This window comes from Gossypium hirsutum, chromosome A05 (assembly GCF_007990345.1).
Source record: "Gossypium hirsutum isolate 1008001.06 chromosome A05, Gossypium_hirsutum_v2.1, whole genome shotgun sequence".
In the NCBI taxonomy this organism is placed as follows: Eukaryota; Viridiplantae; Streptophyta; class Magnoliopsida; order Malvales; family Malvaceae; genus Gossypium; species Gossypium hirsutum.
Window position 1 is genome coordinate 101965022 of NC_053428.1, and position 23055 is coordinate 101988076.

Sequence of the window (23055 nt, forward strand, 5' to 3'; positions counted from 1 at the left end):
GCCCCATTCATTTTCGGGCGGTATGGTGACGAGTTGTGATGTTTAATGTTGAACCGACTGTAGTATACCATAACGACATATGATCTCCTTCTTCAAGAACTTGCTGACCGCCGACTTGCTGACATTGGAGTACGAAACAGCCTCTACCCATTTGGTAAAGTAGTCAATGACCACAAAAATGAATCGATGCCCGTTGGAAGCCTTTGGTGAAATCGGCCCAATGACGTCCATACCTCACATTGAGAATGGCCATGGGGAAGTCATAACATGGAGGGATGAAGGAGGCACATGGATCTTGTCTCCATAAATTTGACACTTATGGCACTTCTTAGCGTAATTGATGCAATCTCCTTCCATTGTGGACTAGTAATATCCGAATCTCATGATTTGTCGAACCATTGTGAAATCATTGGCATGTGTCCCACAGACACCATCATGGACTTCCTCTAGAATTTTCTTTGCCTCAACAGCGTCAACACATCTTAGCAACACCTGATCATTTCTCTTCTTATATAGGACCTCACCGTCTAGGACATAGTCACTGGCTAACCTCCTCAATGTTCTTTTATCATTTTCGGTTGCTTGATCTGGGTACGCACGGCTCTTCACATATTGTAAGATATCATGATACCAAAGATGATCATCTCTCTCTTCCTCTTCTTCGACATTACAGCAGTGAGCTGGAGCCTCACAAATACTCATTTGAATTGGCTTTATATCCTCCTGTTCACTTACTTTGATCATGGAAACTAGTGTAGCCAAGGTGTCAGCCATCTGATTCTCGTCTTGCGGGAGGTAATGAAAGGTAATATCATCAAAATCTTCAATTAACTCCAGGATTAGCTTTCGATAACTGATCAATTTAGGATCTCTCGTTTCCCACTCGCCTTTAAGCTGATAAATTACCAATGCAGAATCTCCATACACTTCGAATACTTTGATTTCACGGTCTATAGCTGTCCAAATTCCCATGATACATGCCTCGTATTCTGCCATGTTGTTTGTGCAGTCAAAATCCAACTTGCAAGTGAATGGATAATGATCTCCATTTGGGGATATCAGTACTGCTCCAACTCCATTTCCAACGGCATTTGATGCTCCGTCAAAATTTAATTTTCAAGAATGATAGCGATTGCTACATACATTAGATCTTCATTGGGGAAACTGAAATTCAAAGGTTCATAGTCCTCCAAAGCTCTACTGGCTAGGAAGTTTGCTATTGCACTCACTTTCACAGCTTTTTGGTTTACATAGACTATGTCAAATTCGGAGAGCAGAATCTGCCATCGGGCCATCCTTCCATTTAAAGCGGTTAACTCCATCATGTATTTGAGAGGGTCTAGCTTTGTGATTAGCCAAGTTGTATGGTACAACATGTATTGCCTCAACCTTCGTGTTGTCCAAACCAAAGCACAGCATAGCTTCTCAATTGGCGGATACCGCATTTCACACTCAGTGAATTTTTTACTGAGGTAATATATCGCTCTTTCTTTTCTCCCAGTCTCATCGTGTTGGCCTAGCACACACTCCATCGAATTATCAAATACTGTTAAATACAGTATCAATGGTCTATCAGGGCTCGGTGGTGTTAGCACTGGGGGACTGGACAAATATGGGGTCACACTTCTCAGTCAGTTGCGAAATAAACCGTGCAATATAGTTTAGTCTCCCTAGGAAACCTCGAACTTCTTTCTGAGTTCGTGGCGGAGGCAGCTCCTGTATAGCCTTGACTTTATCAGGGTCGACTTCTATTCCCTTCTCACTAACTACGAAGCCGAGTAACTTTCTGGACCTAGCTCCGAAGGTACATTTTGACGGATTGAGTTTTAATTGGAATTTTCTCAACCTCGGGAATAATTTCCTCAACACTCGCACATGCTCCTCTTCAGTTCGGGATTTTACAATCATGTCGTCAACGTAGACCTCAATTTCCTTGTGCATCATGTCATGGAATAAGGTTACCATGACTCTTTGGTATGTGGCTCCTACATTTTTCAACCCGAAGGGCATTACCTTGTAGCAAAACGTTCCCCATAAAGTTATGAATGTGGTTTTTTCCATGTTCTCAAGATGCATCTTGATCTGATTGTACCCGGAGAACCCATCAATGAAGAAGAACAGTGAATAGCCTGTCGTATTATCCACTAGAGTGTCTATGTAAGGCAATGGAAAGTTATCCTTTGGGCTGGCCTTGTTTAAATCTCTGTAATTTACACACATCCGCACTTTCCCATCTTTCTTAGGGATAAGGACAATGTTGGCCACCCATTCTGAATAATTGACCACCTGTAGGAATCCAGCATTACATTGTTTCTTGACTTCTTCCTTTATTTTCATTGCTACATCGGGTCTCATCCTTCGGAGCTTCTGCTGAACTGGCTTGCACTCCTTTTTTGTAGGGACACAGTGCACTACGATGTCGGTACTTAGACCAGGCATATCCTGGTATAACCATGCAAAGACGCCCTTAAATTCTTGCAACAGCTCAATGAGGTTCTGTCTTGTTTTCTCGTTAACGCAAGTGCCAATTTTAACTTCCTTCCCCTCTTTCAGGGCCATAATCTCAGTAGTCTCTTTGTGTGACAGGATCTATTTCTCTTCTCGCTCCACCATCCTTAACAAATCGGGAGATAAACAACAATCCTCGTCCTCTTCAAAATCCTAAAATCCCTCAAAGTACATATCTCGCTCAAAAGGAGATTCCAGGCTCGCATTAGCATTACTCATGACGTTGACATCCGGGGGCCTATTATGAGTATAAGAGAATACCCAAAGAAAACGAAATGAATAATTCTTTTGTATGGTATGATTGTGTATAAAATGAAAAAGAAGAAAGAATAATTGCTCGAACCGATATATGAAAATGTATTTTTTTATTGAAAATAATAATGTTTGAACATGAGCCTATTTCGCAAAAGATTCTTATTGTCCCTAGGCTGGAAGACAACAAGTGGGTTTTGAATATTACTCTGTGTTAGCTCTAAAGATTACAGAAATTTCTTCCTCAGTCCAGTTATTTAAAACACTCCCAAGCTCATATGGGCAAATGCCCGATAAATTCATTTCCATTGCTTCCTCTTCAAACGTGGCGTTGATGTTCCAAATTCTCATCACATCCTCGACCATTCCTTCTTTTATCCTCTCCTGTACAGAATGAATAAACCCCCAGATACAAATGTTTGGGAAATATGGGGGAAGCTCATCGGTTCCCACCTGACTTCTGTCCCACTCAATCTCGCTCTCCGCTGTTCTTATTTCCTTTCAAACTCCTTCTTCACTTGGCTTGCATCTGGCCTGAATCTCAAACTGAAGCGATCCCACTTGCCAACCAAGACTGGCACTCTAACTTGTCCACGGAGGTGCCTCCCGAGTCCTCTGCCAGGTAACGCCCATTTCCCAGCTGTCAGCTGTAGGCTCATTTTTGTAGCCCCTGATATCTTAAGTATCGGAATCCTGCTTCCTTCAGCTATAAACGTTGAGTTTACAAACTCTAAGGATCGAAATGAACATTTAACCGCTTTGTTGTCATTCTCTACGTAGGGTGCATCACTGGTAACTGACGCAATAATGTCCTCATCTGCATTTATTGTTATTAGCCGACCCTCAATAACCATCTTTAGCTTCTGGTGCAGCGAGGATGGCACTGCCCCAGCTGAGTGAATCCAAGGTCTTCCTAATAGACAGTTATAGGAAGGCTTAATATCCATCACGAGGAAATCTACCTCGTACGCGTTTGGGCCAATCTGAAGAGGTACCTCTATCCTTCCCATTACTTTCCTTTCTGTGCCATCAAATGCTCTTACTATGTTCTGACACGTCTTCATATGGGAACTGTTTATAGTTAAACGGTTTAACATAGCCCAAGGCAACACATTCAATGCAGACCTATTATCAACTAGTACTCCGGGTAGTGTATACCCCTTGCAACGTGTAGTGATATGCAGAGCCTTAGTAGAACCCCTACCCCCTGGCGGAATCTCATCATCGCTGAAGGAGATGAAATTGTCAGCACTTATGTTGCCGACAAGACGATCTAATTTGTTAACCGAAATGTCATCCGCAACATAGGTTTCATTCAACACTTTCATCAATGCGTTGCGGTAGACCTCTGAATTTAACAGCAGAGCTAATACCGATATGCGATCCGGTTGTTGGTGTAGTTGTTCCACAACACTACACTCCATATGTCTTAGGAACTTCAAGAACTCATTGGCTTCATTTTCCATTACTGGCTCATTAACCAGTGGTTCTGATCTCTCTACTTCTTGCTTGAGCATGACGGATTTCCCTTTTGCTGGTTTGGCTTCTGTGTTTGGCGTGTTAATCGAACCCTCATTCTCTGTAACTGCTATACTGCAATTATAATTCCAAGGCACCCTATGGCTATCTTTGTAAGGGGAAGTTGTTGGCTTTTGGATTATAACTCTTGGTGTAACTCTTGCTTCTACTTCACTAATTCTGGGCTTCGAAATAATTATCACTGGACGGCTGGCTCTGTAGGCTTCTTCACCTGACTCTCCTCCTAGAGAGCATACATCCTCCTCTTCGACAGACTCGAGAAACTCCAATTCCTTATTATCCATTAGACCCTGCACTAGGGCCTTGAACTCAATACAATTTTGGATCTCGTGATCTTTCTCATGATGGAACTCACAGTAGTTCCGTGTATCTTGGATTTTATCCCCCAACCCCTGCGGAACTAAACCTCTCTTCTGCATTTCCTTCCAAACTAGCTTCAATGGGGTTCTCACTTCTGCGATATTCAGCTTGACTTTCCTCCCCATATTCTCAATTATAGCGTTTACCCCTTTATCAGTATGACTGGGCAATAGATTTCTTGTACCAGATGTATCATCAAATTTTACAACACCTACTTTGATAAGCCTTTCTACGTACCTTTTGAACGAGGTACAATTTTCTATCGAGTGCCCCGTAATCCCTGCGTGGTATTCGCACTGAGCATTTGCATCATACCATTTAGGGTATGGGGGTTGTAACGGTTCTAAGTGGAAAGGGGCCACTACGTGTGCGTCGAACAACTTTTTGTATAGCTCCCTCTACGTCACTGGTATAGGAGTAAACTGGAACCTCTTTGTATTCTGCCTTGTGTTAGGCTCTCGCCTTTAGTGTGGCCTGCTGGCCTGTGACTATCGTTCTCGATTGATTAACGGTGACAGGTTTTGAATAGCCTGAGCTTACGTTGCTTACCTCGTTTTCCTTTTTCTTCAGGGCTGACCTTCTCGTGCTTTCCCCCGTTTCTATCTTCCCGCACCTTATTACATTTTCTATCATTTCGCCAGACATCACTATATTTGCGAAACTCTTAGTTGCGCTCCCCAACATATGATTAATGAAAGGTTCCTTCAAGGTATTAATAAACATCATAGTCGTTTCTTTTTCCAGCAGTGGTGGTTGGACTTGCGTAGCGACTTCCCTCCACCTCTGGGCGTATTTCCTGAAGCTTTCACCTGACCTTTTCTCCATGTTCTGTAATGTAATCTTGTCAGGTGCTATATCAGTCACATGGCCATACTGTTTCATGAAGGCCTGCGCCAAATCCTTCCATGATTTGACCTGAGCACGGCTCAACTAATTGTACTATTTTGCTGCGGCCCCGGTCAAACTATCCTGAAAACAATGAATCAGCAAATGGTCATTGTTGACATATCCTGTCATTCTCCGGTAGAACATCGTAATGTGAGCCTCAGGGCAACTGGTTCCATTATATCTTTCAAATTCTGGCATCTTCAACTTCGGCGGAAGTACTAAGTCCGGGACCAAACTGAGTTCCTTTGCGTCAACTCTGCAATAATGATTAGCACTTTCTAGCTCCTTGAACTTCTCCTCTATCGATTTGCACCGATCCTTGAACTGCTTTGGGAGCTCCTCCCTTACTTTTTCCCCTTCAACATTATCGAAGTCAGGGATCGTGGGATTTGCCATATTGTCTCCAGGGTTAGAGCACGAGCCCGTTGGGAAGTTTACCGGTGCCGAAGTGCCAGCTTGATACAGAGGTTTAACATTAAACGGACACCTTTGGTGGATATGTTTGAATGTTTACTGGGGCGAAGCTTGTAGGACAAGCAGAGTCATCGTTGTCATTCCCAGTATCACCCTAGGGCTTTTTCCTTTGTCAGACCCTCCCTTCAGCAGCTGTGTCAGCTGGCTCATTATGTTGTTCTGTGACTCCAGCATGTTTTTCTGGAACTCCAGCATTTGATCCCTCATCTCCTGCTGGATTCTAGCCAGCTGTTCTTGCATCTGAGCTTGCAGTTGCTCCTGCATCTCCTTTTGCATTTGTTCTAATTTCTCCAACCTCTGATCCATATCCCTTGTTTTCCTCCGTGTATAGTAGCGATGTTCCAGGGTAACTAGATAAATTATCACTAATTAATAGGGTTCTTTTGTGCAACTTAATGTTTATGATGCTATGCAATGCAAATGCATGACATGAATACAAAAAGGTGTCAATCTGATTCAATTTTATTTAGAATAACTTTACTAAAAGACAAAATCCTTTACATAAAAAATAGACTACATATACGGCCTAGCCCTTATGCCCAGAGCTCTAACTTTTTTAAGAAGTTCAGCCAGCTCTTGGCCTCGGTTCGATACTGACTCATATTTTACACTTAATACATCAGCTTGGACGGCCAGGATTTGTAAATGTTCTGCCACTTCTCGAATCTGAACTATAGCTTCTCCCATGAGGTGATCTCTATCTCGAACCTTATTCTGAGACCGGTGAAGTTGCTCCTCCAGTTGCTCACTATTTGCTTCCAGTGATTCAATTCGGTGTTCACAATCCTGTAGCACAGCCCCAAGTTCTTCTATCTTCCCCTTCAGATTCTCGATCTCACTTAAGCTAGCCTTTAATTCCATTACAAAGTTGTGACTACAATGCTAATGCAATGTCTTTTCTAACTCTGTTATTCGAGCTCTTAACGTCTCATTTTCACTTTGGCTCTCTGATGTAGTTCTTTTCAGGGCTTCCTCTCGTGCTCGAGCATCACAGAACCTCCTCTTCCATTGATCGGCCTTAGACTTTTCTTCTTGGATTTCTTGTTGCCATTGCTTCGATGTTTTTCCCAACCCGGTAGTTCTCATCGACATATGCAGCTCCTTGTAATCATTCTTCAGACTGTCCAAGTCTTCTTCAGCTTTCCTTTTCCCCTTTCTTAGTTTCTCGGCGTCTAATTTCTGGACGCCAATGTCCAATTTTAGATATACCTTCTCCTCTTCGAGTTGCTCTATATTTTTCCCCAACTCTGAACTTCTCTTCTCAAAATCCTATTTTATAATTTCCAATTCGGAGGGAACCACTCGCAGATACTTCTCTATCGGTTGAGCACCCTCTAAACTTGACCCAGGGATATTGTCGTTAACTCGTCTACTCAACCATCCATCATACTTAGGGGTCGTCATCGGATCTGCAGTCAACCCTTTCACTCGACGAGTCTGATTCCAAGCATTAGAAATCTCTTTAACCCTTTTCTTGTAGTCTCCCTTATACGAAAATTTGCATTGAGCAAGCCCATGGGTTACCGGTATGAGCTGTCTTGCTGCATATTGCCTAAGCACAAGTAAGGGAGCATATCCAATGGCTCCCCAGATCCCAAGCAAAGGGACCCAATCGAAACTCCCACATCGAAAAAGAATTTTGTTAGGCATCCACCAAGGTACTTTCCACTCAATGTCCTCTCCCTGGAGATTCTCTAGGAGCGCGATCCAGTTTTCTTCCGATATGTCATCTCTTCTGGGTGTAGCTCCTATCTCCTTTAATGGAGAATGATTCCCAAAGAAAGTTCGATAATGACCTTTGTCTATCTTTCAAAAATGACTGTGAAACCATACTAACAATAACTGTGCACACCCTATAAATCTGCCCTCGCCGGTCCTTCTACACACGTTCAAGGACCTGAATGTCTCAGTTAAAATTGCAGGAACTGGTGTGACTCCCTTGTCAAGTCGGTCGAATAGATCCGTGACCGCCTCATCAACATATCCCAATACCCTAGGGAAGAGCATCAACCCGTAGATACTCAAGGCAAAGACGTCAACTTTCTTCTTCATATCAGGATGTGTTTGGATCAAATCTCGCAAATTCTTCCATGGGATGCACTTACACTCCCCTTTCTACTTGATCCTTGCCGTAACCCATTGTTCGCTCATTCCAGTAATATTCATTAGCTTTTTCGAAAACGCCGAAACATAAGTAGCTCTCGAATAGGCCTTATCGACTTGTACCTTTGAACAATTTAATAAAGCTGTATACTCCTCCACCGTAGGTACTAAATCCACCTTCCTAAACGTGAAGCAGCTATATGCAGGGTTCCAATACTGAGCAAGGGCCCGAAACAAGTGTTCGTCTATTTCGATATTAAGTAGGTACGGTAGATCTCCATAGTTACATTAGAATAATTTTTTAGCCTCATCATCCCACTGATTCCATATCTCCTTCAATTCCTGATGATTATTTTGAGTCACGCTAATGCGAGTATAATCCCATAACTCAGATTTTTATCCCTTGGCTAGGTTGTCTCCCTTCTCTAATTGTGTTATCTCTAACCATTTACGGACAGCCGCAATATTTTCTACCTTATCAAGGAATTTGTCCCCCTTGACAAGCTTTCTAATTCAGAAAATTAAACACAAATTGACACATTTCAAATGTGGAATGACATGCAAATATGGCAAAACAAAACACAGCAAGTTAGTATCATATATCAGAAACATAACTCAAAGTAAAGAAAATAGAAACAAGCACCTATTGGGGGTAATCACTAGGGTTTAGCATAGTTCTTCCCAAGGTGGGCCCTTAGGGTTCCTCTAAATATGGTTTGGTTCTAGAGTTGAGGTACTTGAACCAGCAGATTCCTCGATCCTCACCCATTATAGGCTCATATAGACCGAGTTCAGTTCAGGGGGATACATTTCCCTATGGCTGCAAGGAGGTGAAAACCTCACGAAGACATAGGTACGGATGTATCCCGAAAGCGATCCACTATCCTGCACGGAGGTGAAAACCTCACGAAGGAAATAGCTTCTCACTCCCACTTAAGAGGTGTGACCACAATTGTCATGCAATGCCATGACAGAAGATATAAAGGAACTTTGAAAAAAATGCCAGAAAAACATAACACCAAACAGATGAAATGCAATAAGAGGATCGTAGACTCCAAACCAAATTTAACTTTCGAAAAAAGACAAAAAGTAATCAAATCGCGACTTAACTCTCTTATAGGCCCCCAATGGAGTCGCCAAGCTGTCGAAACCATTTTTAAATTTTGAAAAATGGGGATCGACTTTAAAAATATGAATAGAGTCGCCACTAGAATTGATCGTTTTAATAAAACATTTGGGCTTATTAAAACAATAATTTTTGGTCTGCTAAATTTGAGAAAACGGGCTCGGGAGTCGGTTATATACGAGGAAGGGTTAGCACCCTCGCAACGCTCAAAAATTGGTACCTTATTTGATTAGTTAATGTCTTGATGTCGAAACTTAAAAAGATTTTAGAGTACGATCTTCTTACTTAAAAAAATATAAATTGGATAAAATGTAAAGGCCCACTCATTTCGAAGGAGAAATATGCCATACCCAGTAAGTTAGGGTCTAACACCTCAGACCTTCGGAACTAAGTTAGTCTTTGATTTTTTTAAAATTCATGTATGAAGGTTCAAGAGAAGGGTATTTGGTCATTCGGGACTCATGAAAGATAAAATGTAAAGACCCACTCATTTCGAAGGAGAAATATGCCATACCCAGTAAGTTAGGGTCTAACACCTCAGACCTTCGGAACTAAGTTAGTCTTTGATTTTTTTAAAATTCATGTATGAAGGTTCAAGAGAAGGGTATTTGGTCATTCGGGACTCATGAAAAATTCGAACTCAATAAGTTAGAGCTCGATCTTTCAAAACCCGCAAGTGCCAGGTATTGCCTTGATTTTAGAAATCCCTATCCTCAAAACCACAATGCCACACCCAGTAAGTTAGGGTGCAACATCCTAAATTCCAAGAATAGTTTTTTATTCGAACTTCATACAATTAGATTTAAAAAGGGTACTCAGTTATTTAGGTTTAACGAGGAAAATTGGAACCTAGTAAGTTAGGGCACAATCTTCCCCAGGATCTTAAATATCGAACATTGCCTTTATTTTGAAAATAGTCGATGATAAATCTTTAAATAAAATGAATTTGGGCGGTTGAAACTTAACAAAAAAATGACAACATGCAATATGAAAACAGCAATATAATAACCCTAATTACATATATTAATACCTAAAATATAGCAAGCATAAAGAAAATTAAGAACAGTAGTAATAACAGAAGTGATGAATATAATAACATGATAAATACAGCAATGATTAAAAAAATGCACAATGGAAAGGAAGATAATAAGCCAATGATGATGTTTGATAAACATGTCAAATTGCATATTTTTTGTGCCTAATTTGGTTTATTGATGAACTGAATCCTGCTAATTAAGTGTTTTTATTATTTAATTCTTGTCAGGGATGCAATTGATCAAAAGCAAGCTGAAAATGGGCCAAATTAGAAGAAAATTATTAGAATAGGCCAAAGCGAAAAGATGGAGCAAGCCAAGGACTAGTCATAAATTTGACTTTGTAAAAAGCCAAAAATAGGAAATTCTATTTTAAGTTTATTTATTTTTAATTATTATATTTTAGATTTTATATTAATTTTCTTAAGCTATTTTTAGTAAACCCTATCTATATAAATAGGGGGTTTTAGTTCTTAGGAAATCATCCATTAATCAATTGTCTTTACATTCCTATTTCATTTTGGAGTTCCATTATCCACTTTGTTTTCTTTTTCTTAATTCAATTGAGCATTAGATTATTTTGTCTTCTTTTTACAAAATTTGTCTAATTCTCTTTGCAATTATTCCTATCCATTTCCACTACCTTTTTCATATAATTTCTATCATTTCCATAACCTTCAAGCATGATTAAATTCATGCCACACTAAACCCCTTTCAGCTTTAAGCCGGTGTTAACCCCGTCAAAATACCTGTGAGTTACGAACCCGAGCTGTTTAACTCCCAACTTTCGATATTTATTATTTCTCCGGATTAAGAGTATGACTTTGTCAACTCACAAAGTCAAGTCAATACTAAGTCAAAAAAGACGTCGTTTGAGTTAGTGTGGCTAGACGTATAGTTGGAATTCCGAAAGGATCGATTGTCTAATTGGTCTTCCGTGAACACATTGGCGTGCCAAGTGGAGATTGCTGTTTGGTTCCGTCAAGGGAAGTAGTAACCGGATTTAAATGTCTTAATGTTTGAGGGCATTGGTTCGACCTAGGCTCTTCTAGAACGCAAAACTGCTGGAGTTCTAAATCACGAATGTTTCGTAGGTTGTTCGATCGGTAAAGGTTAGTTATAGGACGTTCCATAACTAATTTACACAAGGAAGAGTTGGTGTCCGAGGCGTCCTTGGTAGCTATAACTAGCTTATCGAAAAAGAGGAGTTCACCTAATTTCGAGGAACGGGTCGAAGACGGGAAAACCCGTGCTTAAGGCTGAGCTAAGTTTTATTGATTTCCCGTTAAATTATTTTGTTATTTTATTTTTATTTCATCTTTTTATTTTTGTTTCATCTTTTACTTTTTACTTTTTACGTTTTCTTGTGTTTATTTCAGGTTTCATATTTTATTTCCCCCCTAAATGTCGCGGGCACGACAACTGCCCAGACACTAATCTGGTCAAGAAACAAACAATTTTAAGTAATTCCAGTCTCTATGGGATCGACCCTACTCCCTATACTGCTTTAATTTGCAAACTAGGTGTAGGTTTATATTGGTGGAATTGACAGCCATCAGTTTTGGCGCCGTTGCCGGGGACTGGCAACACTTACAATTGTTTAAATTACCTTCATGACCAGATCTTCATCAGGAGATCTCGAATACGACCCATAGATCGAGAAATCAGTGCGAGCACGACGAAAAGAGATAGAAGCTCTTAAACGTGCAAGTAAAACAGAAGTTGAGCTAGGACAAGAAATCCTAGAATCCGACGTTGAAAAGTTGAGCGAAGCAATTCGTGCAGAGGCAATTCGACGTGGGAAACAAGTCGAAGAGGTTGAACCTGAGACCGAACCACTCTTTGAAACAAAAAACAACCTCGGTAAACTAGAAAGAATGGTAAACCGAACCATTCGTCAACTAGCCGCTGCTCCCAACGAGCAAACACCATTATGCATTTAACTATCCAACCGGAGGAACTCCTTTCGAATTGAAGTCGGGCTTGATTCACCTTTTGCCCACTTTTCGAAGCTTGAAGAACGAAAATCCACACACTCACTTAAGAGAATTCCACATGTTCTGCCCAAGCATGAAACCCCAGGGAGTACCCGAAGATGAGATCAAACTTCGAGCCTTTCCTTTTTCTTTAGTGGATACAGCAAATGAATGGTTATTTTACTTACCTCCCGGTTCTATCACAACGTGGGATGACTTATCTCGTGTATTTCTTGACAGGTTCTTCCCAGCGTCACCAGCAGCCGAGCTTAGGAGGGAAATAGTGGGAATTCGCCAATTGGAGAATGAATCGCTCTATGACTACAGGGAGCGGTACAAAAAACTGTGTGCGAGTTGTCCTCAACATGGATTGACCGAACAATCACTTCTTCAATATTTCTACGAGGGTTTGCTCCCTATGGAAATGAAGATGATCGACGTTGCTAGCGTAGGAGCGCTTGTCAATATGACCCCTCAAAGGGCAAGAGAGCTAATATCCACCATGGCGAAAAATTCTCAACAATATCGGCCAAATTCAGAACCGACAAGACAGGTTAATGGGGTAAACGTTTCAACTTTAGAAGATAAATTAGATAAGCTTACGAATGTTGTTCAATCTTTGCTTACAGAAAAGAAGAGTTTGACCCCATTATGTGGAATTTGTACTACGTTTGAACACCCGACGGATTTGTGCCCAATCCTTAACGATAATTCAACGGCACATGTAGATGCTGTCGGAGGTTTTCCGGGACCTCCACAAAGACACTATGATCCTTTCTCCAACACCTACAATCCTAGGTGGAAGGATCATCCAACCTTAATTACGGAGCTAATCCCCGATATAATCCACCATACCAACCGAGACCTCTGCAACCACCACAACAACAACATAAGCCGAGCACATCTCTAGAAGCTGTTGAGGAAAGACTTGCCGCCGATGCTGCAAAATATCAACAGAGGACAGACGCATCAATACAAGATTTAACTAATCAAGTTAGTAAACTCTCGATGGCAGTTAATCGCTTGGAGTCTCAAGGTAAATTACCTTCCCAGACAGAGCCGAACCCTTGGCAGAATGCCAGTGCAATCACTCTTCGTAGCGGAAAGGTTCTGAAAACAGTACCAACTAAAAGTCATGGGCAAGAAAAGGAACAGGAAAAGCAGATCTCCGATCCAACAACCAGGCTAGAGTCAGAAATTCAGAGACCAGTTGTAATGCCACCTCCTTTTCCAGTGAGGCTTGCAAGGGATAAGAAAGAGAATGAGGAAAAAGAAATCCTCGAGACATTCAGGAAGGTGGAGGTAAATATTCATTTACTCGACGCTATCAAACAGATCCCCCGTTATGCAAAATTTCTCAAGGAATTGTGTACTAGCAAAATGAGGTTAATAGGTAACGAAAGAGTAAATATAGGAGAAAATGTCTCCGCAGTACTGCAAAAGAAAGTTCCGCCCAAATACAAGGACCAAGGTATGTTTGCTATTTCCTGTGAGATAGGTAATGTAGGCATTAAGAAAGCCATGTGTGATTTAGGGGCTTCTATTAATGTTATGCCTTATTCTATTTATAAGTTGATTAACGCAGGTCCTTTAAAAGAGACAGGAGTAATAATCCAGTTGGCGGACAGGTCAGTCGTCTATCCCGAAGGGCTGCTTGAAGACGTCCTTGTTAAAGTTAACGAATTATTTTTCCCTGCAGATTTCTACATTATTGGTATGGAGGATAATAATTCAACTAATTCGTCTGACATTTTGCTTGGAAGGCCGTTTCTAAGTACCGCAAGCGCAAAAATAGATGTTCGAAGCGGGACGCTGACCATGGAGTTTGATGGCGAAATTGTGAAATTCAATGTCTACGAGGCTATGGGTCATCCTAACTCACTATTGAATATTTCTAGCATTGATATTTTAGATTGTTTAACTCAATCTTATTCTGAATATCATGACTTTGATGAGTTGGAAACTGTCCTTTTCAGAAACATTGACATGGAAGTTTTACATCATCTCGAGGAATTCGCAGTCATTGAAGATCCGTTGCAAGAAATCGTCAATCACTTGGATATGCAACCTTCGTTGACAAACCGAGGTAACCAAATTGAACTATTACCTTCCCAAACTAAAATGTTACCCTTAGTTTTACAGCCACCGATCTTGGAGCTTAAAGCATTACCGGACCATCTTAAGTACGTCTTTTTGGGAGAGAAAGACACCTTACCGGTAATAGTGTCAAACAAGTTAACCAAAGACGAGGAGGAAAGTCTAGTTCGAGTTCTGAGAGATTATAAGGAAGCTATTGGTTGGACGATAGCCGACATAAAAGGGCTAAGTCCATCCACCTGTATGCACAAAATTTCCATTGAAGACAACACGAAACCAAAGAGGGATGCTCAACGACGCCTTAATCCACCCATGATGGAGGTAGTAAAGAAGGAGATCCAAAAACTGTTAGATGCTAAAATGATATATCCGATTTCTGACAGTAATTGGGTTAGCCCAGTTCGTGTCGTGCCCAAGAAAACTGGTGTGACAGTGGTGAAAAACCAGTTAGGTGAGCTGGTCCCTACACGAGTACAGAATGGATGGAGGGTTTGCATCGATTACAGGAAGTTGAATGCAGCTACCCAAAAAGACCATTTTCCACTCGCATTCATCGATCAAATGCTCGAGCGATTAGCCGATAAGTCCCATTATTGTTGTCTCGATGGGTACTCAGGATCGGAACATTTGCGTATAAACGGATGCCGTTTGGACTCTGCAATACTCCGGCCACTTTCCAAAGATGCATGGTGAGCATATTCTCTGATTACGTCGAGAAAATCATCGAAGTCTTTATGGATGACTTCACAGTATACGGTAACTCTTTTAACGAATGTCTCAATAATCTTGCTAAGATATTACAAAGATGCCTAGAATTTAATCTTGTTTTAAATTATGAGAAATGCCATTTCATGGTTGACAAAGGATTAATTTTGGGTCATATAGTTTCCTCGAAAGGAATCAAGGTCGATAAGGCAAAAACGGATATTATTAACTCGTTACCTTACCCCTCATCAGTGAGGGAAGTTTGTTCGTTTCTTGGCCATGCAGGATTCTATAGACGATTCATGAAAGATTTTTCGAAAATCGCGCGACCACTTTGTAGTCTGTTACAAAAGGATAAAGAATTTGAATTTGACCAGACTTGTAAGGACGCGTTTGATGTGCTGAAGCAGAAATTGGTTTCCGTTCCCATTGTACAGCCACCAAATTGGAACTTCCCATTCGAAATCATGTGTGATGCAAGTGACCAAAGTGTGGGAGCTGTTCTTGGCCAAAGAATAGGGAAAGAACCTCATGTAATCTACTATGCTTCGAAGATTTTGGATGCTGCCCAAAGCAATTACACAACGACCGAGAAAGAATTATTAGCTGTTGTGTTTGCTTTGGATAAATTCAGATCTTACCTATTGGGAACTAAGGTAATTATCTTTTCTGATCATGCAGCTTTGAAATATTTAATAGGGAAAAAGGAGGCAAAACCCCGACTGATCAGGTGGATTCTACTCCTACAAGAGTTCGATTTTGAAATTCGGGATAAAAAGGGATGCAAAAACCTAGTAGTTGACCATCTGAGTCGATTACCGATTCCAGTAGACGACACACCATTGAAGGACAACTTCCTAGATGAAAACCTGTTTTTAGCAAATGCAGTGCACCCTTGGTATGCAGACATAGTAAACTATCTCGTCACATGTACTGTCCCTTCAGATTTGCCAAGGTCTAAAAAAGATAAGATAAGAAAGGATGCACGATATTACATTTGGGACGACCCTTACCTTTGGAAGCATTGCTCGGATCAGGTAATACGACGTTGTGTAGCAGAAACAGAGGTACAGTCTATCTTAACTTTTTGTCATTCTTATGCATGCGGAGGGCAATTTGGACCTAAACGCACCGCACACAAAATTCTCGAATGTGGATTATTTTGGCCAAACATATTTCGTGATGCCTTTTATCTCTGTAAAACTTGTGAAAAATGCCAAAGAGTTGGCAACCTTAGTCGTCGAAATGAGATGCCGCTTACTCCTATTCATATTTGTGAAATTTTTTATGTGTGGGGCATCGACTTTATGGGTCCTTTCGTTTCTTCTTTCGGTAATTTTTATATACTTTTAGCTGTTGATTATGTCTCTAAGTGGATAGAGGCAAAGGCCACTCGAAATGATAATGCTAAGACCGTAGTTAACTTTCTTAAAAATTCTATTTTTTCCAGGTATGGCACTCCACGAGCATTAATCAGTGACAGAGGAACACATTTTTGCAATAAGCTCATAAGTGCACTTATGGAGAAATATGGAGTGACTCAACGAATTGCCATAGCTTACCATCCACAAACAAACGGGCAAGCTGAAGTGTCAAATCAAGAGATCAAGTCCATTTTGGAAAAGACGGTTAAACCTAACAGGAAGGATTGAAGTTTAAGACTGAATGACGCACTTTGGGCCTATAGAACAGCTTACAAGGGACCAATAGGCATGTCACCTTACCGACTCGTTTTCGGTAAACCATGCCACCTCCCGATCGAGTTAGAGCATAAGGCTTTTTGGGCAGTTAAGCAATGCAATATGAAAATGGAGTCTGCGGGAAAATCTCGAAAATTAGACATCCAGGAACTCGAGGAAATCAGAAACGATGCATATGAAAATGCTCGAGTTTATAAAGAAAAGACGAAGGCATTTCATGACAAGTTCATCACTAGGAAGCAGTTCTCAATAGGACAAAAAAGTGCTCCTATACGACTCCACTTTAAAAATCTTTGCTGGTAAGCTTCGATCCAAATGGATAGGACCGTTTATTATTACTAATTTATTTGCGAATGGTGCAATGGAAATTCAAAGTGAAGAGATACGAAAGCACTTTAAAGTGAATGGTCAATGACTAAAACCCTTTTTCGAGAATTTTCAAATACACACAGTTGAGGAGATTGTTCTCGATGAGCCAAAAGTTTAAATAACAGGTCGTCGAGCTAACGACGTTAAACAAAAGCGCTTTTTGGGAGGCAACCCAAATTTATTTTCATTTATTTTTAGTTTAAGTAAATTAGGAAGTAAATAAATAAATTCTTATTAGTCAAATTGATGTTTTCAGGAATACAGTGGAAGTGATTAATTTCAAAAAGACGAGTAATGAAGGTGGCGTGGGCACGACTTGCTAATATGGTGATATTCCTAAAAAAACCGATCATCCACTAAAATTCCTACCCAAACCCATTTACCACATACCCAAACACCAAACCCAATTTCCATTTCCTTCAAACCCAAATAAACCACCCCAACTACCCACCCAACAGCCCAATATCCATTAACCCAAACCCAATTAAATCATCAACCCAATACCCATATAAACCCAATACCTATGATTGGCCCAATAACCAACACCATACCCAATTACCCTGTAATACCCCTACCCGTATTCATTGCCGGAATAGGGTACGAGGCGTTACCGGAGTTTACGAATTATTTTTTTTTATATTCAATATAGCCCTTTTATAAATATCTAACCTTCCCTGTAATATTAAATCGAGACCAATCCACATTAACCAAATCAATTCAACATATTTTCATGATAGATTCATGCATTTATATAAGATAACGTCATCACATATCTATAACCAGGTTTGTTAACCATACTAATGGCTAACTTTACATTCATTTCACGTTAACATTTACTTTGTTAGCTTATACATGCCATTGATTTCCAAAATAAAGTTTCTTTATATACCGAAATCCTGAGGTTGACAGTGTGATGTGTCTCCGACCAAATCCGACCTCCGAGCTCTTAACACTACAAAACAGGAAAAAAGGAAACGGGGTAAGCACTTTATGCTTAGTAAGCTCATGTAACAAGAATTATACTTACCTAATATTTTCAATACAATATAATAAACATTCATATATCCATTCAATGCATTATTACCCTAACATGCACAAACTCAACATTCAAGTTAGTACAATAATTTCCATGTATCAATAATATATATACCATGATTGATGTACTCATCAATACCATGATTTTCATTCCCTTATTATTTTTCATATTTATCCCATTGAATTTATCGGAATTTCGATGGATTTTCAGAGGTACACTTTTAGTGTACAATTCCGGGTCCGTCAATTCATATTCATGTGCGCACATTTCCATTTCAGAGAGCACACTCCCGCGAACCTCAACCTTGCAGCGGGATTACCAGTCCATGCTAAATCCCCTGCAATATAAACTCATAGAGTATTGTCGGGATTACCAGTCCAGGCTAAATCCCCTGCAACGACAATTACTCTAATGAGCTTGGATCTGAATTACCAATCCAGGCTAAATTCAGACCCTAATTCGGATTACCCGTCCGGGCTAAATCCATTTTACACATATTCTTCGGGAGGGCTATATCAGGATAGGATCACCCGTCCGGGCTAGATCATTTTTACCGTCAATTCCTTTTCAGAGATCCATCGAATTTTCCTTTCATTCAACCGGGATTTCTTCCCATTTTATCAAATATATCAATGTTTCATTAATTTTCATACAATGAACATTCAAATCATATTCACATCAATAACATACAATCTCAAGCATTTAAGAATATAATTCAAGTTACACGAACTTACCTTGATACTTGTTTGTAAACAGTAAAAATCTATTAATCCCGAACTTTTTCCTTTCCTCGATCTAGCTTCGTATTTGAATATTCTGGATTTAAATAAATAAATTTAATTATCAATTTAATACATTTCATGTTCATATGCAACATTCTCTATAATTCAACTATTATTTATAGTTCATTCAAAGCTGTCTACTTGAGTCATAGTCACTAAATTATTTATAACTTGAGCTACGGAACTCCAAATTAAGATCCGTTAATTTTCCCTGAAACTAGACTCATATATATTTTTACCATAAAATTTTAAGAATTTTTGGTTTATCCAATCAGTACAGTTTATTCTTCAAATTCACCCCTGTTCTGTTGTCTAACAGTTCTGACCCTTCTTCACTAAAAATAAATTATCTCTTTATACAGAATTCAAATGATGTTCTTGTTTGTTCCTATTAAAAATAGACTCACTCAGAATTCTAGACATATAAATTTAAGTCCCTAATTATTTTTATTCAATTTTTTATAATTTTTCAAAGTCAGAATAGGGGAACCCGAATTCATTCTGACCTTGTCTCACAAAATTCATTATATCTCAAAATTTACAAATCCATTGCTTACAATATTTCTTCTATGAGAAAATAGACTCAATAAGCTTTAATTCCACATTTTTTTAATCTTATAATTCGATTCTTACAATTTTTGGTGATTTTTCAAAGTTAGTCTACTGCTGCTGTCCAAACTGTTTTAGTGCAAGCTGTTTATTACCATTTTTCCCCTAAGCTTTTAATAAATGATAATTTCGTCCCTACTCAATTAGCCTCTCAATTGAGCTGATTTTTCTCAATTAACATTTTATTCTATCACCTTAAACTAGTTTACAACCTTTAGGAATCAGAATTTTAGCAATAGACTTTAATTCCAAACATTTTCACAATTAGGTCCCAAAAATCAATTTCCATTGAAATTGCCTAATAAAATCATCTCATAAACAAATTAAAGCTTTAATTTCATTCTATTTCATCATAAAATTACAGCACTCAACCATGGTGACTTTCAATTTCATCCATGAAATCAAAAACTAATGAATTTAATAGTAGGACCTAGTTGTAAAAGTCTTAGAAAGACAAAAATTACAAGAAAAGGGCAAGGATTAACTCACTTGGTGCAAAAATTATGAAATACCAGCTTAGAGAACCCTCCTATGGCATTTTTAGCTGCTGGAATTGAAGAGAAATGAAGAGAAATCTAGATATTTCCTATTTAGTCCTAGTTTTATTTAGTTAATTTTGCAATATTCCAATTTTACCCTTAATTTATCAATTTTTCTGCTGATTTCATACCCTTGCCGTCCAGCCAAATAACTTTTGAGTCTAATTGCCTTTTAAATCCTTTCTCATTAGACTAATAAGCTATTTAATCACTCTAGCAACTTTTACACCTATTACAATTCAGTCCTTTTCATTTAATTGACTACCCAAACATTAAAATTTCCTAACGAAATTTTAATACCACATTAATAACATTTTATAAATATTTATAAAATTATTTTTTACTCGTTTTTACGAGATAGAGGTCCCGATACCTTATTTTACCCAATTTCTTCAATAATTTCTTTTTCTAACTAATCACTAAATTGATAAAATTTTCCTATCAATATTTTCATACGATTTTCCTATTATATAAATTTTCAAGCAAAAATATTGAAATAAATTTCTCTTTAAATCGGATATGTGGTTACGAAACCACTATTCCGATAACATTGAATTTACGCCATTACAACTCTCCCCCCTTTTAAGGATTTTCGTCCTCGAAAATCTTACCAGTAAAGAGGTTTGGGTATTGTTTCCTCATTGCCTCCTCCGGTTCCCATGTTGCTTCCTCAATCCCGTGCTTTTGCCACAATACTTCCACCAAATTTATCTTTTTATTTCTAAGCTCTTTTGTCTCCCGTGCCAATATCTTGACCGGTTCTTCACTGTAAGTCATATCCGGTTGAATCTCTACTTCTATCGGAGAAATAACATGTGAAGGATCTTATCGATATCGTCGTAACATAGATACATGAAAAACATTATGGATTCTATCAAGTTCCGGTGGTAATGCCAATCGATAAGCGACCGGTCCAATTCTTTCTATGATTTCATAGGGCCCGATAAATCTTGGACTCAATTTACCCTTTAGACCGAATCGAAGAACTTTCTTCCAAGGAGACACTTTCAGAAATACCTTGTCACCGACTTGAAATTCAATCTATTTTCGCTTAAGGTCGGCATATGATTTTTGACGATCGGAAGCTGCTTTTAGACTTTCTCGAATAACCTTTACTTTTTCTTCTGTTTCCCGGATCAAATCAACCCCATGTATCTTCCTTTCACTGAGCTCTGTCCAATATAACGGTGTTCTACATTTTCTACCATACAAAGCTTCATACGGAGCCATTTTAATACTAGATTGATAACTGTTGTTGTAAGCAAATTCAATCAAAGGTAGATACCTCTCCCAATTACCTTCAAACTCTAGTATACAACATCGGAGCATATCTTCCAATACTTGAATTACACGCTCAGATTGACCATCTGTCTGAGGATGAAATGCAGTGCTGAAATACAACTGAGTACCCAAGGCTTCTTGCAATTTGTCCCAGAAACGAGACGTAAATCGGGGATCTCTATCTGATATAATGGAGACAGGCACTCCATGTAACCTGACAATCTCAGATATGTACAGTTCAGCTAGTTTATCTAAAGAATAATCCATACGTACCGGAATAAAGTGAGCTGACTTTGTCAATCGGTCTACAATCATCCAAATAGCATCTTTTTTCCTCGGAGACAAAGGTAGCCCCGATACAAAATCCATAGTGATTCTTTCCCATTTCCATTCCGGTATAGTGATTGGCTGAAGTAACCCCGAAGGTACCTGATGTTCAGCTTTAACTTGTTGACATATTAAACACCTTGATACAAACGCAGAGATATCACGTTTCATTCCCGACCACCAATACATTTTTTTCAGATCATTATACATTTTATTACTCCCCGGATGTACAGACATAGTACTACTGTGGGCCTCGCGTAGAATCTTCTGTATGAGCTCTGAATTCTGAGGTACACATACCCTACCTCTGAATAATAAACAATCATCAGAACCAATCTGAAATTCAGAATCATTACCTGATTCACACTGTGCCCGTTTAACCTGTAACTTCTCATCATTCTTCTGAGCTTCACATATTTGCTGTAAAAATGTCGGTTTAGCTCTCAATTCAGCTAGGATTGAACCATCATCAGTCAATGATAACCGGGTATTCATAGCTCGTAAAGCAAACAGAGATTTCCGGCTCAAAGCATCAGCTACAACATTAGCCTTACCCGGATGGTAATCAATAATCAAATCATAGTCCTTTATCAGTTCAAGCCACCTGCGCTATCTCAAATTCAAATCTTTCTGTGTCATCAAATATTTCAAGCTTTTATGATCAGTATAAATATGACATTTCTCACCGTACAAGTAATGCCGCCATATCTTCAGCGCAAATACAATAGCAGCTAATTCAAGATCATGTACTGGGTAATTTCTTTCATGTGGTTTAAGTTGTCTTGAAGCATAGGCTATTACTTTACCTTCTTGCATCAAAACACAACCTAAACCATTTAATGAGGCATCACTGTAAATAACAAATTCCTTACCCGGTTCAGGCTGCACTAATACAGGTGCTTTCGTTAATAGGTATTTCAATCGGTTGAAACTTTGTTGGCATTCATCAGTCCACTCGAATTTTACATCTTTCTACAATAATCGAGTCATTGGAGAAGCTATCATAGAGAATCCCTGTACAAATCTCCGATAATAACCAGCTAAGCCTAAGAAACTTCTAACTTCAGATACATTCTTCGGTGGACTCCAATTGACAATAGCTGAGATTTTACTTGGATCTACCCTGATGCCTTCGGCAGATACAATGTGTCCAAGAAAACTCACTTCTCGAAGCCAAAATTCACATTTACTGAATTTAGCATACAACTGCTTCTCTCGTAGAATTTGCAACACAATTCACAAATGTTCTGCATGTTCTTCTTCATCCCGAGAATAGACCAAAATATCATCAATGAATACTACTACAAATCTGTCTAAGTACGGTCTAAATATCCGGTTCATCAAATCCAT

At 39.2% G+C, this 23055-nt stretch overlaps 3 protein-coding genes across 3 annotated transcripts; 1 reads left to right on the forward strand and 2 right to left on the reverse strand.

The window, feature by feature from the left end:
• Positions 1-363: 363 nt before the first annotated feature.
• LOC107961106 (uncharacterized) lies at positions 364-972 on the reverse strand. The gene has a single exon (XM_016897341.1). It carries the CDS (start codon positions 970-972, stop codon positions 364-366), a length of 609 nt encoding a protein of 202 aa, XP_016752830.1.
• A 1689-nt stretch (positions 973-2661) lies between these two features.
• Positions 2662-5541, reverse strand: LOC107961107 (uncharacterized). The gene is made up of 4 exons (XM_016897342.1): positions 5209-5541; positions 3279-4955; positions 2969-3144; positions 2662-2746 (listed from the first exon to the last, which is right to left on the reverse strand). The coding sequence occupies exons 1-4, from the start codon at positions 5539-5541 to the stop codon at positions 2662-2664; spliced, it is 2271 nt and encodes a 756-aa protein (XP_016752831.1).
• A 6813-nt stretch (positions 5542-12354) lies between these two features.
• LOC107961108 (uncharacterized) lies at positions 12355-13170 on the forward strand. Its single transcript, XM_016897343.1, has one exon. It carries the CDS (start codon positions 12355-12357, stop codon positions 13168-13170), a length of 816 nt encoding a protein of 271 aa, XP_016752832.1.
• The last annotated feature ends 9885 nt before the right edge of the window (positions 13171-23055 follow it).

Coding starts and splice junctions, on each gene's coding strand:
- LOC107961107 (XM_016897342.1), bottom strand. CDS start 5,541: ATGAAACAGTATGGCCATGTGACTGATATAGCACCTGACAAGATTACA. Junction 3,145..3,278: donor TCAGGCCAGATGCAAGCCAA/GTGAAGAAGGAG, acceptor CATTCTGTACAG/GAGAGGATAAAAGAAGGAAT. Junction 2,747..2,968: donor ATCTTTAGAGCTAACACAGA/GTAATATTCAAA, acceptor TACTCATAATAG/GCCCCCGGATGTCAACGTCA.
- LOC107961108 (XM_016897343.1), top strand. CDS start 12,355: ATGAAACCCCAGGGAGTACCCGAAGATGAGATCAAACTTCGAGCCTTT.
- LOC107961106 (XM_016897341.1), bottom strand. CDS start 972: ATGGGAATTTGGACAGCTATAGACCGTGAAATCAAAGTATTCGAAGTG.